The following is a 20,005-nucleotide window of genomic DNA, read 5'->3' on the forward strand; positions in this document are numbered from 1 at the left end:
TCCAATGGATTACGTTACTAATTACTTTTATTGTCATGTAATCTGACCGTGACAAATGGTTGAGGTAAAGAAACACATGCACAGATCATGATAAGGATATTTCCAGGGGATCCATGGGGGTGGGACAGGGACGGAACGGGGGATTACCTACGGCTCTGCACCCTCAACCTAAAGAAATACGTTTAGAGGAAACCCTCTCTGAATGAACTGACTGGGAGTAGACCATAGACCGTAACAGAATACACAGGACAAGGTAGGTTCTCTCTACATTTATTAGTCACATGCAGGCATTTTTGTAATTTGTGATTATAATAATTTGCATAATATATTTCCTGTGTGAAATGTCTAACTAGTATTTAACTGTTTCATTTCCGCCTAATTGGGTCAAACTGAATTTGAAGGGTACATGTATGGTGACCACTATGTTGTGAGTGGAGTGGAAATGGTGACGTTTCAGGTTCTCTGTGATAATGTTGTGATATTTGACGGTTTTAGATAAGTTAGACATTAATATCAGTCTTTTGAGCCATTTCAAAAAGATGATAATTTGTGGGATTACAATAAAAAATAATAATGTGATATCAATGATATCCATTAAAAGGAAAAAGCAGAAAATAAAATAACATTCTCATCACTCCCGCTCTCTCTCTGTCTCTCTCCCTCTTGCTCTCATCACTCTCCCCCCCTTTCTCATTCTCCCTCTCTCTCAGAAAATTTGACAAAATGTGGAATAGGATAATTTTTTTGTGGACTGGTGATCTGTCTCATCTGCCTCACTAACCAGACTCAGGTAGATATACAGTCAGTCAGCACTGATAAACAGTACATCTGCCTCACTGACCAGACTCAGGTAAATATACAGTCAGTCAGCACTGATAAACAGTACATCTGCCTCACTAACCAGACTCAGGTAAATATACAGTCAGTCAGCACTGATAAACAGTACATCTGCCTCACTGACCAGACTCAGGTAAATATACAGTCAGTCAGCACTGATAAACAGTACATCTGCCTCACTGACCAGACTCAGGTAAATATACAGTCAGTCAGCACTGATAAACAGAGAAACATGTTATTCCTTTAAACCTGGGAGTAATCATTACTTATCTGCTGGTTTGTACAGGGCCAGAAAACACCTTTAGTTGTTCAAGGTAAGTGTAACACTTATTTGTTTTACTTACATGAAAAACACAAGAGACAACCATTCTTAACCCGACCCCTGCCTTTTTCAATATGTTATTGTGTATGTGCATATGTGTTTGCTTGTTTCAGGGACACATTGCACACAGATCAAAACTCTCTCCCCTCGAACCACCAGTGGAGTTTATGTCATTCAGCCTGCAGGAGTCACATCCCCCTTTAAGGTATGGAAACATCTAAATATTTAGGCCAGGTACTATATCTACTAGGGATGCACAATATATCGGTGAGCATATCGGAATCGGATGATATTAGCTAAAAATGCCAACATCGGCATCGGCCCAATGTCTTGTTTAACGCCGATGTGCAAAACCGGTGTCAAAGCTGACGTGTATACCTATATAACATAAGTAGATGACGTAATGACGCCACGTAAAAGACAACGCTACACAGAACAAAAGCAGAAAAATACTAAGCGCACACTTCCAACAACTAAACAACTTCAAGTCGAGCAGTCATTTGAAAGAGTAAGAAAATTTCAGCGAGACAACTCAAAGGTGAAATCCATTAACGCCAAGATAATGGTTTCATTGCCCTTGACAGTCAACCGTCCTCTGTCGTGGATGATGTTGGCTTTCACCGACTGGTCGAGCCCTGGTACACACTATTTTTCAGATGTTGCTCTACCGGAGTTACACAGTTTTGTTGAAATGTACATCTGTGAGCTACTTGCTATAGGCGTCACAACTGACATTTGGACCTGCGATGTCAGCTCCATGAGCATGCGGAGTCTGACAGCACAGTGGGTCGACGAGGATTTCGTACTGAGGAAAGCCGTATTGCATGCTCAAGAATGTGCTGGTTCTCATGCCACTGCTGCCATTTCAGTGGCATTTGAGAACATGTTTGAAACATGGAAACATGAACACACTCCTAGCGCCAATTTGAACAACTGACTGGAGAAATAAGCTCATCAACTGCGTCTGCAGCAGACGTGATACTCTCTGTCATGGCATTGAAGCGCCTGCTCAACAAAACTGCCCACACAGACCGTGGGGTTAAAACTTACAAAAGTACTCAAGGCTGTGAACAAGCGAGTCAGTGGCATTCTCTCTGAGCCTCTTTACTGTGTCACCACCATGCTCAATGCTAGGTACAAGGACCGCTATTACGATCCAGACCAGAAACAGGGTTTATGTGAAATGTTATATACACACAACAGGACAAGATGGAAACGGACACAGTGACCGTGCGCACCGAGGAAGAGAGGCCACGGACAGACAGGGCTGAAACTTCCCTGCTTGACATGTATGATGAAATCCTGGTTGAGAATGAAGCTGAACATATTAACCATGAAAGAGCACAGCAAGGAAGTAAAAAAAAATTGGTTTTGATTATGTTTTACTGGTAATGGGGACATACGTAAATGCCAACAAAATAACTTTTTGGTCAGTGTGGTGTGTGAGTGTGTGTGTGTGTAACCTTTATTTAACGAGGCAAGTCAGTTGAGAACAAATGTTTATTCACAATGACGGCCTACTCCGGCCAAATTCGTACGACGCTGGGCCAATTGTGCGCCGCCCTATGGGACTCCCAATCACGGCCGGATGTGATACAGCCTGGATTCGAACCAGGGACTGTAGTGATGCCTCTTGCACTGATGCGCAGTGTCTTAGACCGCTGCATCCGTGTGTGTGTGTGTGTGTGTGTGTGTGTGTTAACTATTTAACTGTACTAGAATGCTTAAAAAGGCTGCTAAAATTTAAAATATTGGTTATCGGTATAATTTTTTTTGGCAAGGAAAATATCGGTATCGGCTAAAAATATCATATTGGTGCATCACTAATATCTACTGTTGTCATTTGGTTACACAACCACACAGGGGCGGTAAAGCTTAGCTATAGAATGCTGAAGGTGTTGCCAGGCTTGCAAGAGTTAATGGAGTTCCACAGGGTTCTATTCTTGGACCGTTTTGTTCACAACAAAACAACTTGTCAAAAACATTGTTGATTCAAAAGTACATTGATATTGTATACAGGTGTTTTGTGAAATGCTGGTGGACGGAGGCTGGACAGTCTTTCAGAGGCGCTCTGGGGCAGAGGTTCTTTTCAACAAGAAGTGGGCCAAGAATGAACAAGGCTTTGGAAATCGACAGAGTAAGGAATGGTCCCTCTGAGCACCTCACATTCCACCAGCAACTGATACTGAAAACTGTGTAGTTTACTGAGCCAATGTTACAAACATTGAAATGCATTTGTTTATAATGCTCATGTTTACTTCTAAGTCAACCTGTCACAGAGGGTTCCCCATGCTGCAGTGGATTTATGTTAAGTACATTCTTCACTTCTCAATTCAGTTCTCTTCCCTGTTGTTTCCTAGAGGACCACTGGCTGGGTCTGAGTAAGGTGTTTGCTCTAACAAAGGGCAGGGGGCGGAGATCGACCATGCGGGTCGACCTGTGGGACTTTGAAGGGGGCACTGCCTTCGCTGAGTACAGTGACTTCCGTCTGGGCACGGAGAAGGAGAGCTACAAGCTGAACGTTGGGGCCTACAGGGGCAACGCAGGTAACTGTGATTTCAACAGCACAAGGTGACAGTGGTCATATTATTTACTTCAGTGTTATAGTTATTTCACATTTGGTGGCAGCAATGGGACCATTACACAGCACATATGTCATATGATATGTATTCTGGGTTGATATTTATAAATGGTGTATCCTTTGGAAGTCAATACAATCAAGAGAGAAGTAGAACTGATGTACTCTCTCTTCATCACTCCCTGTCTCTCTATAGGTGATGCCATCCGTGGGAAATACGCCGGCATTGACCAAAAGGGCTTTGGCTTCAGCACAACCGACAAGGACAATGATGGCTGCTCGCCCTGCATCTTTGGCGACATCGCCGAGAACACGTGCAGCTTCTCGGAGGGAGGAGGAGGGTGGTGGTACAGTCGCTGTGGCTCTGCCAGCCTGAACGGAGACTGGCACCCCGCCGGCAAACAGATCGGCTGGGCCTCCGGCCTCCACTGGGAGACCTGGAAAGGACCTGTATATCTAATGTGAACAGTTTAAAGTGTTTGACATAACTTATAGTCTGGAATGTTGATATTGTATGCGTTTTCAAATATAATTATCTTTAGAACATTTGTTTAGCACACACTTAGCCCATACTCAATAAAGTTCAGACAACATTATTTTGCCCTGTAAACATGCTTTAATTCACACATTCAAAGCTCTGTGTTTTAAAGTGAAATAAAAAGTTGTACTTATTGCATATGATATCATTCATTGTTTCTCATCATAGAGTAAATAGGTTGTTTTCCTACCCTAGAAGCCTGGTTTCTAGCTTTGATTGAATAGGGATATTTAGCTTTGTTACACATTGCTACATTAATCCCAGGGCTCACTTGAAAAAGAGATCTCAATGTGACTGATCATGGTTAAATAAAGCATAAAAAGAATGAAGGCTTCAACTTTGAACAGATTATGATTAACAAATCAACATACCCTGCTGTGCCTACTACAACTCTTTGAACATGATGTGACATTTCGGATAAAGCAGAACAATTAGAAGAAAGTATTCGTCAACAATTGAATTTCTGTTTCAAATAAATGAAGCCCACTTTGTCACCTGTAGGACTCTCACTCAGCATTCCTGTGATTTCTTTACAGTGTCCTGAAGAGATAATTATACACACACACACACACACACACACACACACACACACAAAGAGGTATTGTAATATGTATTGCTATTTTTATTATGATGCATTATATTGAGGTATTAACCCAGAATGAGGACTAAATGGACTAACAGACTTTGAATATTCAAATGGTCATGTCTTTTGACTTACCTTCTTTCTTTCTCTCCTCTTTCTCTTTCTTCTGGAAGACTTTGCCATCCAGCTGCTCCTTCCATTGCACAGATGCACCTCCATCTCTCTTGGTGATCTCTGCCTGTATCTAAAAACAACATGGATGACAAATGCTGTATAAAGATGCGATCCACAGAAAATGATCTGATGGCCATTTACTCATTTGTATAAGTGTTGTCACATGTCTGAGAGGTATTCTTTCACTTCATTGATTAGGCTACAGTACAACGCTGTCAAAGAGCCATAGCAAATCTATAGCAAAGATCCAAAGTTACTCCCTGAAACCTCTCCTCCCACCTGCGTGAGAATTTGCTCTTTCACCAGAGGGTCATTAAGGTCAACTCCTGGAGGTACTTTCAGTAACATCTTCACCATGCTTACAGTTTTCTTTCCTGTGAAGAGAAACATCTTGACATCAGGCTCTTATTCATTAGTGCACACAGTAGCAAAAAGTTTTGCAACAGAAAACGAAAACAAACGTTTCTTATACCCTTTGAAAGTAACTGCCTCTTAACTGCCTCTCTGCCTCTCATTCCGTATCATGTCCCCTAATCTTTTCAATGGGATTGACGATTGTCATAACATTTGTGAAAACGCAGTAATTTAAGATATATACAGTACCAGTCAAAAGGTTGGACACACCTACTCATTTCAGGGCTTTTCTTTATATTTTCTACATTGTAGAATTATACTGAAGACATCAAAACTATGAAATAACACATATGGAATCATGTAGTAACCAAAAAAGTGTTAAACAAATCAAAATATATTTTATATTTCAGATTCTTCAAAGTAGCCACCTTTTGCCTTGATGACAGTTTTGCACACTCTTGGCATTCTCTCAACTAGTTTCATGAGGTAGTCACCTGGAATGCATTTTAATTAACAGGTGTGCCTTGTTAAAAGTACATTTGTGGAATTTCTTAACCCTCTTAATGCATTGAAGCCTATCAGTTGTGTTGTGACAAGGTAGGGGTGGTGTACAGAAGATAGGGCTATTTGGTAAAAGACCAAGTCCATTTTATGGCAAGAACAGCTCAAACAAGCAAAGAGAAATGACAGTCCATCATTACTTTAAGACATGAAGATCAGTTAATCTGGAAAATGTCAAGAACTTTTCAAGTTTCTTCAAGTACAGTCGCAAAAGTTGTCTCTATCTTCTTGCCGTTTGTGCTGTTGTCTGTGCCCAATAATGTTTGTACCATGTTTTGTGCTGCTACCATGTTGTGTTGCTATCATGTTGTTGTCATATTGTGTTGCTACCATGCTGTGTTTTCATGTGTTGCTGCCTTGCTATGTTGTTGTCTTAGGTCTCTATTTATGTAGTGTTGTGTTGTCTCTCTTGTTGTGATGTGTGTTCTGTCCTATATTTATATTTTATTAAAATATATTTTTTTAATCCCTGCCCCCGTCCCCGCAGGAGGCCTTTTGCCTTCTGATAGGCCGTCATTGTAAATAAGAATTTGTTCTTAACTGACTTGCCTAGTTAAATAAAGGTTAAATAAAATAAAATAAAAAAAAAAAAACATCAAGTGCTATGATGAAACTGACTCTCATCAGGATTGCCACAGGAAAGGAAGACCCAGAGTTCCCTCTGTTGCAGAGGATAAATTAATTAGAATAACTGCACCTCAGATTTCAGCCCAAATAAATGCTTCACAGAGTTCAAGCAACAGACACATCTCAACATCAACTGTTCAGAGGAGACTGCGTGAATCGGGCCTTCATGGTTGAATTGCTGCAAAGAAACCACTTCTAAAGGACACCAATAAGAAGAAGAGACTTGCTTGGGCCAAGAAACACAAGCAATGGACTGGTAGAAATCTGTCCTTTAGTCCAAGTTTGAGATTTTTGGTTCCAACCACCGTATCTTTGTGAGACGCAGAATAGGTGAACGGATGATCTCGGCATGTGTGGTTCCCAACGTGAAGCATGGAGGAGGTGGTGTGAGGGTGCTTTACTGGTGACACTATGTGATTTATTTAGAATTCAATGCACATTTAACCAGCATGGCTATAACAGCATTATGCAGCAATACGCCATCCCGTCTGGTTTGCGCTTAGTAGGATTATCATTTGTTTTTAAACAGGACAATGACCCAACACACCTCCAGGCTGTGTAAGGGCTATTTGACCAAGAAGGAGAGTGATGGAGTGCTGCAGTAGATGACCTGGCCTCCACAATCACCCAACCTCAACCCAATTGAGATGGTTTTGGATTAGTTGGACTGCAGAGTGAAGGAAAAGCAGCCAACATGTGCTCAGCCTATATGGGAACTCCTTCAAGACTGTTTGAAAAGCATTCCAGGTCAAGCTAGTTGAGAGAATGCCAAGATTGTGCAAAACTGTCATCAAGGCAAAGGGTGGCTACTTTGAAGAATCTAACATATAAAATATATTTAGATTTGTTTAACCAAACACTTTTTTGGTTAGTACATGATTCCATATGTGTTATTTTATAGTTTTCATGTCTTCATTATTATTCTACAATGTAGAAAATAGTGCAAATAAAGAAAAACCCCTGAATGAGTAGGTGTAGCCAAATGTTTGAGTGGTACTGTATATATAATTATATTTGTGTTGGTGGATGGCCAGATGGCCAGATGGCTTTTGTAAAGTTTTAGCCCTCCAAAACAAACGACAAGGCTACTTCCTCGAAAACAATGCATCACTTGCATAGCGTATTGGACAAATTCAGAGAGCTCTGGTTTGGCCCGTTTGCTTCCTTTTTTGGTTCTAGTGAATACTACCCATGATAGTAGTCCAAAAGAGAAGGAAAAGCTGCGGAATGTGTCTTTATAACGATCTTCAGATAAAAATAGGTGGGGTGCTTACCTTTTTCCTCGCAGTCTTTAAGGGTGTAGCCTGAAACTCTGTCTTTTAAGTGTATGACATTCATTGCCCTGCCACGAGCTGAGCCCTTCAGATAGCACACCTGTCGACTTTGTGAGAAGATCAACATTTAGTTAGACTTTATCTTTTGATTATGTTGATATCTGTTGCATATGAAAGTTTGTGTAATTGCTAACTCAGTCAGGTGGTAAATTCGCTGTTGAGGTTATGAAGCTATGTGCAGCTGGAGATTCCTTTTCATGGTTTACGAACTATTATGATCAGTGGTACTGGTAGCAGCATAAAATGACATACAGAATTATTAGAATGCACAATGACATTCTAACAACAGAATCATCCATATTGGTAAAGAAAAGCTTTAATTCTAGAAACAGATCAAATATGGTAAAATATTGTAATAAACAATGAATTTGTACATATATTGTAATTTGATAGGATCTCTGTGGGTACCAGTAACAGTTATAAAAACTACACTAACAGCTGTACCATTGGAATGTTGTATATTTCAATTGAACATGTCTACCTGTGAATATATGTGAAATACTGACAGGCATCAAGTTGGGTGCAGCTCTGTTGACATTGGTTTGCATTTGGGCTTGCAAAGTTCTTAATGTCATTATAAATGAAACAAACATCTTTCAGGAGCTCCCTCACACAACCTGTGTGACAAAGACAAAATAAAACAGTTCAGGCAAGTCAGCTAGGTCGCAAGCCTCAGACTGCGCTATTGGATGTCTGACCAAGTTAGTTATACGTCGGGAGGCAGTATGACAGTTCGTCCACCAGAGGGCTGCTGAGCAGGTGTTAGCACGTGATCAGTTCTAACGCTCGTGTAACTTCTCCCTTAATTAACAGTAGCCCTGACCAAGTCCTTGCCTAAACTTAACCAAATCTGGGTTATTGCGTCATTGAAGTCATCAATGTGATGAGGTATTGTCATTATTTTGACCAGGCAAGTCAATTCTAGTGATGATTCGACATTCCAAAATCTGACATTTGCGGCTGTTGGACAAACGTCTAGTATCGCAGTGAGTTGATAGTAAATACTGTTTGTGACAACTGTCAGTGACACAAGCAACAATAAAGGCAAACGCATACTTAGAAAGGGAGTACTTTCCCTGGACCAGAATTTAAGGACATTGACTTAAAACCACTTGCCATTAACTATTTTCAGACTGTAGGTCATTGGATTTGGTGAAGCAGTAGTCATGCAGCAGTAGGTCCCGTCGTCTGCTGGCTTCACATTTGAAAGGGTGAGGTTTACCTCTCCAATGCTCAGGTCTCCTCTGAGACTATATTTGTCAGGGTGTGTCGGGAAGGAATGATGTCAGGTCCGGATACCTCCACTATTGGTTCAACGCACCAAACCCAATTACTACAATTTCTGCTCCAGCAAGCATCACTCATGTCAGAGTTTTTGCAGGGCAGAGTCACAGAGGATCCATCCCGTACTAGAACAGCTGTGTTGGACACTGAGGATAAATCTGTGGGAAGAGCATCCACAGAGCAATTCAAACCATAAGACCACCAAACATTCACAAATCACTATACAGATGTAGGATCTTAATTTCACCCATATTGTCACAGCAAAATAATCCTGCAGCAACAGGATTTGAACATTTAGTCCATAATGTTGCTTGAACGGTGGTTATACGCTTTTAGCTGGCCAAAAGTAGGCCACATGAAAAGTGCAATACTGTTAATATAATGTGTGTTAGTGCAGGTTCAGTGAATCTCTGCATTTCCTGCGATGCAGCAAAAGTCTTAGACGTAACTTACCCAGCAGAAGAGTAGTGAACAACATGAACTGAAACATGTTGGCTGTGAGTGAGGAAGAAGGCCAAGTCAGTTTAGCATCATGAACAAGAAACCAGGGGAATTTGGTAGAAACAATGAGTCAGTCATGTGAATTGCTAAACATTCTGATACAACTCCATTTTCCTAGGTCATAAAGACAGAAACTATAATCAGGCATGGCATACGTAACTGTACAGCTTATAACTGGACATTCATTTCCTTATAACACCTTGGAGAGTGCCGTAAATGCAACTCACAAGGAAAGATAATCAAATTGAGCTTTCATTGTTGTGTTATCTTGTCCTATTGATGACATTAAATGCAAAAATAGTGATTTGCATAGCTGCACCATAGCTGCATTACAAGCTTCTTGTTAGATGGTTGAATAAGCAAAAATGTGTCAATGCACCATATTTTTTTCACAAACCAACAATGGGGTTTCATGGTTTGCTTTATCTGTAATTGAAGTAACTCAAATCGAAACAAAAATAGGCTGTACAAACTTTTGCTAACTTTAGCTATCGCTAGCTAACAATCAACGGTAGTGAAAGGAGCAACCGGATTCATTTTTTTTTACCTTTTACTGCAGTGGGCTAAATCAGGGTCACACAAAGTGATTATTGGTAGTCAAACAAATCTACTTTGAAACAAAAGTATACACCTCACACATGGTTATGGGTTAAAAAGAAGACACCTGTACCATGTCAGATATAGAGGTGAAATGTATTCCATTTTGAGTTTGCATCTCAATATTACACTTCATATACATCAGAGAAGACTGAAATATAGCAAAACTGTTAGAAACACCGGTTTTTCGTTGGGTATTTTGAAATGATCTTTATTAATTATTAAATTATGAAAAATATTAATAACATTCCACCCATGAGGCCAAAGAGGGCGCTTTTGGTCATTGACTGCAGGAAAGGGCTACATGGATAAATCACTCCAAGTAAACTTAAACCAAATAATGAGTTGATTTCAGTTGATTTGTCAATGACATTCTTTTAATTGCACTTTTAACCCTATCACTCCCACTGATTTTTAGCTAGCGGTGGCTAAAGTTAGCTGCTTGTAGTTTTTCTTCTTTTTTTTCACCCCAATTTCGTGGTATCCAATTGGTAGCTGTTTAAGGAAAACCAAACAAAGGATTCTAGTTTCTCTTGGCCCATAGACTACTTTCAGGGTGAGGAACCATCTAACACTACGATATAAAATCCTGAACTTCCCCTTGAAAGTCAGCCAAAAAACATTAACAATGGAACAACACTTCAAGGTGCATTCCATGAACTGCATTTACAAATATGCATATACAGTACATTGAGAAATTAATATAAAATGGAAAAATATTTCAAGCTGCATTCTAAAGTCCATTCTAAAACAATATAAGAGTATTTAAAATAGATAATACCACACTTACCCTGTAAGCTCAACCTCCAACGCTCCATTTGTCCCCCCTATAGAGGCAGACAGGTATGAAGAGGTGGCTGTCTACAGTGAGAGTGTGTGTTTATTAGCGCTCAATCGTCCCTTTCTTATATGCTGCTGATCAGCACAAAACACACCCACCACCCGCAAAGCCCATACTTAGATATGTTGCTCGACCACATCCTTGTTTGTTTTTACACCCACTTATAGGAAGATGGACAAAGAACACAGTTGAATTATTCATTAACATATTCAAATATGCTCATCACACAGAGACATTGATAAAGATAAGTGTATTATTCCCAGTAGGCACCGACTAGCACAGTACGTCCATGGAGGTTGAGTGTTTAGTTGATCTTTAAGACAGTAGCTAGAGGAGGATAGCACTACCGGGAGGTTACCAATAAGTCTGGCATACTTTTACTCTGGCCTTTGTACTCTATACCTCTTTATGCTATACAGTGCCTTTGGAAATTATTCAGACCCTTTGACTTTTTCCACATTTTGTTAGGCTTTATTCTAAAATGTATTAAATTGTTTTTTCCCCTCAATCTACACACAATACCCCATAATGACAAAGTAAAAACAGGTTTTTATCATTTTTTGCTAATTTATTAAAAATAAAGAAATATCATATTTACATAAGTATTCAGACCCTTTCTCAGTACTTTGTTGAAGCACCTTTGGCAGAAATTACAGCCTCGAGTCTTCTTGCGTATGACGCTACAAGCTTGGCACACCTGTATTTGAGGAGTTTTTCCCATTCTTCTCTGCAGATCCTCTCAAGCTCTGTCAGGTTGGATGGGGAGAATCTTGTTTTCATGGCCTGAGAGTCTTTCGGTGCCTTTTGGCAAACTCCAAGCAGGCTGTCATGTGCCTTTTACTGTGGAGTGGCATCCGTCTGGGCACTCAACCATAAAGGCCTGATTAGTGGAGTGCTCCAGAGATGGTTGTCCTTCTGGAAGGTTCTCCCATCTCCACAGAGGAACTCTAGAGCTCTGTCAGAGTGACCATCGGGTTCTTGGTCACCTCCCTGACCAAGGCCCTTCTCCCCCGATTGCTCAGATTTGCCGGGTTCAGGACCTTATATAGTCAGGTGTATGCCTTTCCAAGTCATGTCCAATCAATTGAATTTACCACAGGTGGACTCCATTCAAGTTGTAGAAACATCTCAAGGATGATTAATGGAAACAGGATGCACCTGAGCTCAATTTCGAGTCTCATAGCAAAGGGTCTGAATACTTATGTAAATAAGGTATTTCTGTTTTGTTTTTTTATAAATTTGCTAACATTTCTAAAAAGCTGTTTTCACTTTGTCATTATTGGTTATTGTGTGTAGATTGCTGACAATCTTTATTTATTTAATCAATTTTAGAATAAGGCTGTAACATAACAAAATGTGAAAAAATTCAAGGGGTCTGAATACTTTCCGAAGGCACTGTATATAACTCAGTTCCAAAGTTCTGTGAGTGTGTGAGTGTGTGAGTCAGTCAACCCAATTGAACATTTATGGGAGATGCTGGTGCGCCACCTGAAGCAGCATTTTCCACCACCATCAACAAAACAGCAAATTATGGAATATCTCGTAGAAGAATGGTGTCGCATCCCTCCAATAGTTCCATACACTTGTAGAATCTATGCCAAGGCACATTGAAGGTACTCTGGCAGCATGTGGTGGCCCAACGCCCTACTAAAACACTTTATCTGGGTGTTTCCTTTATTTTGGAAGTTAGCTGTATATCACCCTCTAGTGGAAAATGTAGTTACCAGGTGAAAGCAAATTCTTAGTGGGCATCGAGCATTGCTTTCACCTGGGTCATATTCATTAGTGCACACCGTATCAAAACGTTTTGCAACCGAAAAGAAAAACAAGCGTTTCTTATTGGACAAATTGAACGAATACCCCTAGTGAATACATAATTTTTTTACATTCAAATGTTTGGTCCATTTTATCAAGAGCGACTTATAGTAGTGAGTACATTGCATTGTTCTTACGTTTTTTGTACTGGTCCCCCATGGGAATCGAACCCACAACCCTGGTGTTGCAAGCACCATGCTCTGACCCAACTGACCCCTACAATACAATCCTGTTATCTTGTCTAAGAGCAGATGAGGGCTAGAAAACGAGGAGAGAGGAAGCTACTGTAGACTGTTGAAATGTACCCATTTCTTTCACCTGTACTGTGTTTTAGATCACTGAAGAGTGCAAGAGAGAAGACAGATCCGCCTTTGTGAATAAGAAGCCACTATAGACTATTGAGATGTACCCAGTATGTGGGGGGACCATGGCTAGAATGAATCCAGCTTATGTCAAATTAATGTCAAAAGTAGTTTTGTTGTGAATTTTAGCTAAACTCTAACCCTTTTCCTAACCTTAGCTTGATTATCATAACTTGCTACGTTAATTATCCTAAACTGCTGCATAAAAAGTAAAATCTGATGTTAATTTGTCAAAAGCAGGATCCCTCCTAGCCATGACCGGGGTCCAGGGTTTGCTTACACCTGTTTAGTTCTTTAAAATCATTGCAGTCAGATGAAGGAAAGCTGATAAGGAGAGACATTCCTTATAGGAGTAAACTTCTTCCGACTATTGAGAAAAACTCCTCTACAGACAAATCAGTTGAATGGCCATTGATTTCCATAAGCGGGCACGTTTTTTCATGGGTCCTCCTATGTGTGCACGCATCATTTTGTTATGGGTGTTATAGTAAAGACCATAGGCAGCTCTTTAGTTTCAAGTTTGGGGAAGCTTACAATTTATCCTACAATTTCTACAGATCTGCATACCAGTTCTCATAATTTTTTATATGGGCATTTTCGTGGAACAATTTTCCAGCTGGAACAGCAGTTTTTTATAGCGTTTTATCCGGATATATGGAATGATCAGATCAGGATATTTCACACCGAGGCTTGGTGATTATCGAGGCCGGGAGTGTTGGAAAGCTATTTCAAATACTGAGGAACTATCACTCGCAATGGATGTTAAAGAAACACTTCCTTGAGGTCAAGAAGAAATTACTGCGAAGCTCAGATTATTAGCGGTGGATGTGGTGAGTTATGACAATCACGAAATCTGACATTGCAAAATAGACACTTTCCTACTTTTGCATGCAGCAGGCCAGGTACGTCTGCTTCTGTACGTGCTCAGGCGCACTCTCCCTCGACTTTATCAGGACAGAAAACATGCTCATGCTCACAAAGCACTCCAAACAAAAGACAATGAACAAATATTTGACAAAACTTGTAATTGTTATGAAATTAACCAAAACTTGTTTCTCAATAGTTTGAGGTTGTGAACTCAACACTGCAAACATAATGAGAAAGGTAAATTACTATAGTTAATACATGCATTAACAGAAACTAATGTAAATGACACTGGATTAACGATACATTTACTAGGCCTACTGATGTCGTGTCTCTGGCTATCATTAAATGTGAAGACTGTTATTTTATCAAATCAATTCTCTAATTATTATTACGTGATTAAACTAATCATGTCAATTTAATTAACTAGGAAGTTGGGGAATCATGGAAAATCTTCAGATTACAGTTATAATTTTCCAAATATAACTCAATTAGTCTTCTATTAATGAATTATTGTTTCCAAATGTCGTAAATTGTTGGTTATCTGCACGAACCCAGCCTAAACTATGAATCATCCATACACCAATTGGCTTAATCATTTATTTACTAACTAACTAAATAATCACATAAATGCATAACAAACAGTGTATTGGTTACTAACAATGATAGGGAAGATCCCCTAGTGGGCTAAACCAATATGACGGCTTGGTATACAAAGAAAAGGGGGTGTGGACTGATAAAGGAGCGGGAAAGACAAAATGGATCACTACACACAGTGGATAATTATATTCATTGAAATGCTAATCCTTTGCACATGAATGTTCACTCATTCGGGAATAATTGCAATCAATATATTTACGCCCATATGTCGTTGTTGTCTTCTCTGTTGGAATTGTCAGTTCATCAGAGAGTCTCTGGTTACTTCCCCAGAAGTCAGAGTCTTTCATGGTTGTAGCTCTATCGGCGGCTCCTGATAGCGTCTGTTGTTATGGATACGTCAGGCGTCCATTGTTCTTAGAATAGATGTCTCGGTGGTTATCGGGGGGGGGGTGTTCACATCTCTGCTAGCCAATTCACTGAAAGGGCTAGCTTCATGACATTGGTAACATATGTAATGGGGACTTGATAAAAAATAAGCAATCGAAGAGGAAACAATTCCCACAATGAAACAACGAATGCACAAGAATTAGCGAGAAACAGCTGAGCGCATTCTGGAGAGCTGAGTGCATTCATTCCAGAGAGGCAAGCCATATCTTTGCCACACATCCAGTGATTGACTTGGACTAAAATAGATGCAGGTACTCATTTTTGGTGCAGGGGTACTGTTTATATTTAGGTGCAGGAACTGTACAATACTTTTGAGCTAATATTTTAGAAGATGTGCAGGAACTCAAGCAGTAGAAAATGTAAGGTTCTGGTACTCAGCTCTGGTGAGCTCATGCCCAAGTCAAGCACTGCACACACCACTCCCCTACTTCTTGTTGCAAAATGTTAAATGCTTATAACTAACAGCCGCAACTCAATCATGTAGGCCTATTGCTTGAGCGCTTCCCAAATTCGCGGGCTTCCCAAATAGGCATAGGCCTACAGATTTGAAACAATCCACAGCCAGTGGCAGAACTAGAGTTTTATAGATGGGGTGGCCGGGGGGGGGGCAAGGCTACTTCAGGGGGTCCATAGACCATGACCGAAAATTTGTGTGTAACCCTAACCTGGCATTTAAGGAGCATGAATGAATCCTATGATTGCTGATTAGAGGTAGAAGTGATAATCCACTTAACCCGTAGTTCTTCAATGTGGTAGATAATGTGGTCCAAAAGGGTTACTTCACTAGAATTCTTTAACATACTATGAATAGTCAGGGTCTCTACCTCGGAACTGCAGCTCAATTTCTTTCTTTCTTTCTTTCTTTCACTCACTCACTCACTCACTCACTCACTCACTCACACACACACACACACACAGTACTCACATACTGGAGAGATTTGGGTCACTCTGTTTTCATTAATATATAATCTGGGTCTAGTCTTGAACATCCAAAATATTTTCAGAAATAAAGCTCAAGCACCAAGGAGATAAGATAGCATTTGTGTGTTACATAAATTTCATAGTTTATTTACAAAAAAGTACATTTCTGAAAAAGCACACTGCAATTTGACATACCAGGTATCAAGCAGAAATGGACTTGAAAAATAAAAATACATTTGGTGCTCATCAATATTACAAACTTACAGTATCATATTTATGCTCATATAAACTCAGCAAAAAAAGAAACGGCGCTATTACAGGACCCTGTCTTTCAAAGATAGTTCATAAAAATCCAAATAACTTCACAGATCTTCATTGGAAAGGGTTTAAACACTGTTTCCCATGCTTGTTCAATGAACCATAAACAATTAATGAACATGCACCTGTGGAATGGTCGTTAAGACACTAACAGCTTACAGACGGTAGGCAATTAAGGTCACAGTTATGAAAACTTAGGACACTAAAGAGGCCTTTTTACTGACTCTGAAAAACACCAAAATAAAGATGCCCAGAGTCCCTGCTCATCTGCGTGAACGTGCCTTAGGCACGCTGCAAGGAGGCATGAGGACTGCAGATGTGGCCAGGGCAATAAATCGCAATGTCCGTACTGTGAGACACCTAAGACAGCGCTACAGGGAGACAGGATGGACAGCTGATCATCCTCGCAGTGGCAGACCACGTGTAACAACACCTGCACAGGATCGGTACATCCGAACATCACACCTGCGGGATAGGTACAGGATGGCAACAACAACTCCCCGAGTTACACCAGGAATGCACAATCCCTCCATCAGTGCTCAGACTGTACACAATAGGCTGAGAGAGGCTGGACTGAGGGCTTGTAGGCCTGTTGTAAGGCAGGTCCTCACCAGACATCACCGGCAACAACATCGCCTATGGGCACAAACCCACCGTCGCTGGACCAAACAGGACTGGCAAAAAGTGCTCTTCACTTACGAGTCGCGGTTTTGTCTCACCTGGAGTGATGGTCGGATTCGCGTTTATCGTCGAAGGAATGAGCGTTACACTGAGGCCTGTGCTCTGGAGAGGGATCGATTTGGAGGTGGAGGGTCCGTCATGGTCTGGGGCGGTGTGTCACAGCATCATCGGACTGAGCTTGTTATCATTGCAGGCAATCTCAACGCTGTGCGTTACAGGGAAGATATCCTCCTCCCTCATGTGGTACCCTTCCTGCAGGCTCATCCTGATATGACCCTCCAGCATGACAATGCCACCAGCCATACTGCTTGTTCTGTGCATGATTTCCTGCAAGACAGGAATGTCAGTGTTCTGCCATGGCCAGCAAAGAGCCCGGATCTCAATCCCATTAAGCACGTCTGGGACCTGTTGGATCAGAGGGTGAGGGCTAGGGCCATTTCCCCCAGAAATGTCCGGGAACTTGCATGTTTCTTGGTGGAAGAGTGGGGTAACATCTCATAGCAAGAACTGGCAAATCTGGTGCAGTCCATGAGGAGGAGATGCACTGCAGTACTTAATGCAGCTGGTGGCCACACCAGACACTGACTGCTACTTTTGATTTTGACCCCCCCTTTGTTCAGGGACACATTATTCAATTTCACATGTCTGTGGAACATGTTCAGTTTATGTCTCAGTTGTTGAATCTTGTTATGTTCATACAAATATTTACAAATGTTAAGTTTGCTGAAAATAAATGCAGTTGACAGTGAGAGGGCGTTTCTTTTGATGCTGAGTTTATATTACGTTAACTAATAGCAAAGAAAAGTTTGGGAATTGGCCTAATTCAAGACCAAATTAAACCTGTGTGACATGATACCCTTTGGATTTATCATTTAAGAATGTCAGTGTACTAGCTAGTACACAGTGCAGGTTTTAATCATGACCAGAGGGACCACCTAAATTCCAAATGATCCTAGATAGATTTAAAACAGCATAATTCTGTGGTTCTGGTGAGAACTGGCAAAATGTTTCACAAACTCATCCATGTTGAGGGAGCGTGCCCTCCTTGACTCAACACAGAGAATTCTAAGGTGACTTAACCTGTCATCAACCATTGTTGTCCTAAGGTGGGTTTTAATCCGTTTTAAAGCTGAGAAGTTTCTCTCGCAAGAAGCACTGCTGACTGGAGTAACAGAAATCTAACAAAGTCGAAATAGCTCATGGAAGACCTCTTTATAAGGTTCTAGAAACACAACAAAGTCAAGGAGAGTAGACGGTCTGTCCCGACCACTTTTCTCTCTCCTATTTGAGTAACGTTAACAGATTAATAATAATGAGTTCAAGTACGAAAATCTAACTGAGTTAGTGGATTTGAAATTGCTGAATGTTAACTTGCTGAACACAGACAGCTGCAGCCTACTAGTTACCCCACATTAGCTAAATATTCGTATACTGTAACTTACGACACTGCACTGTATATGTGTGTATTACTAGCACAGATGTAAACATAACGTTAGGGTAAATTGGGAACCGATCTCTCTTATCTGATTAACTGTCTGTTAATGGAGCCAAAGGTCAAACGATAACTTACACAGCGACTCAACTTTTGTAAAAGTTGTTCAGGAAACCTAAACCCGATGCTAAACCTTAAAATTGACTTCAAATATGATGCTTTCGCCAATCAAGAAAAGAGCTCATGGAGCCGCCAAACGTCAAAATAAACGCTTCTTTCAACAAGAGGTGAAATGAGATGTCAATCAGCATCAAACTGCCAGTAGAAAATGAAATTTTGGGGTGACACCCGGGTTGGCCAATCAGATGTCAGGGGTGTCCAGAGTCTGGCTCCTCCCCTGTCCACAGCTATTTAAAAAAAATAAGAAGCTAATGATCCTCATCCTTCCTGGTGAAATATTTTGAATGATTTTATTTAGACAGGAGTAATTATATAATTTTGGCGAAACCTCAATTTACTTTAGGGGAATCCAGCATCCTAACAGAGACTGTGCACCCGCTAACCTTCCTTTCCATTTCGCAACAGGCTGAAACAAGAGATCTGTATATAATGACGAGACGCTCCTGTCTCCGCCCTAACAATGGTAGTCTTTGTCCGAAAGGGGGGGAGGCAGGCGATGATCTTATGTCTGCATATTATGCCCATAAAAACTCATTGTCTTACGCTGGACAGATTTTGGCGAGAGTGAGCCCTCTCGCTTCGCCTCTTCCTCTCTGCTGAAACTATGTTTCCGGAGAAAGCATTCGAGCGAGTGAAACAGTTCCCCATGTATCTGACGATGGCTGGACAGAACTAGTGTGACATGTCATTCTCTTTTGGTCCAGACAGCATCAGATATACGGTCTACACATACTAAGACAGCGGGGCGCTGTTTCGCTCGCGCGGATGCTTTAACTGAGGTCGATGCGTCTTTCTGTCCGGTCAAATAAACTATAAATATTTAATTTGGACTGGCAAGGTGTACGGTAGGCCCGCTCATAATTCCGGACCTGTCTACAGTCACTCGCTTACTTTTAAGGAAACAACTTGTGAGTTTGTGGACGTGTGAGAGTGTGACTCAAACCCAGAGTGGCTGCTGGGGGATGTAAGCGTGGTGGGTGGTGATAACGCCGACTGCGTCTTTTCCCCAACGCAGTGAAGTCAAAACCACGCCCAGTTATTCTTAATAACCGGTGTTCTACAAAGCCTTGAGCGCTCTCCAAGTCCGGAAGGGAATATCACGAAGTGCGACATTTCAGTCACTGATTAATAACATTTACCCTTGTATTTCAAGATTGAAAAATATAATAACATAATGTGTTGGAACAAACTAGCCATTAACATCCCTAAACGCTCAAAGACAGATTCAATGGCTGTAGCATTGCTTATTTGACT

General features: G+C 40.8%; 1 protein-coding gene across 1 annotated transcript; it reads left to right on the forward strand.

The window, feature by feature from the left end:
• Positions 1-763: 763 nt before the first annotated feature.
• Positions 764-4,784, forward strand: LOC106609543 (angiopoietin-related protein 5-like; the record flags this gene model as incomplete). Its single annotated transcript, XM_045722517.1, has 6 exons — positions 764-790; positions 1,124-1,151; positions 1,273-1,364; positions 3,179-3,296; positions 3,520-3,705; positions 3,934-4,784. Coding segments are annotated over 6 exons (720 nt in total), but the record flags the coding sequence as incomplete, so codon positions are not given.
• Between the last annotated feature and the right edge of the window lie 15,221 nt (positions 4,785-20,005).

Source organism: Salmo salar, chromosome ssa07 (genome assembly GCF_905237065.1).
Source record: "Salmo salar chromosome ssa07, Ssal_v3.1, whole genome shotgun sequence".
In the NCBI taxonomy this organism is placed as follows: domain Eukaryota; kingdom Metazoa; phylum Chordata; class Actinopteri; order Salmoniformes; family Salmonidae; genus Salmo; species Salmo salar.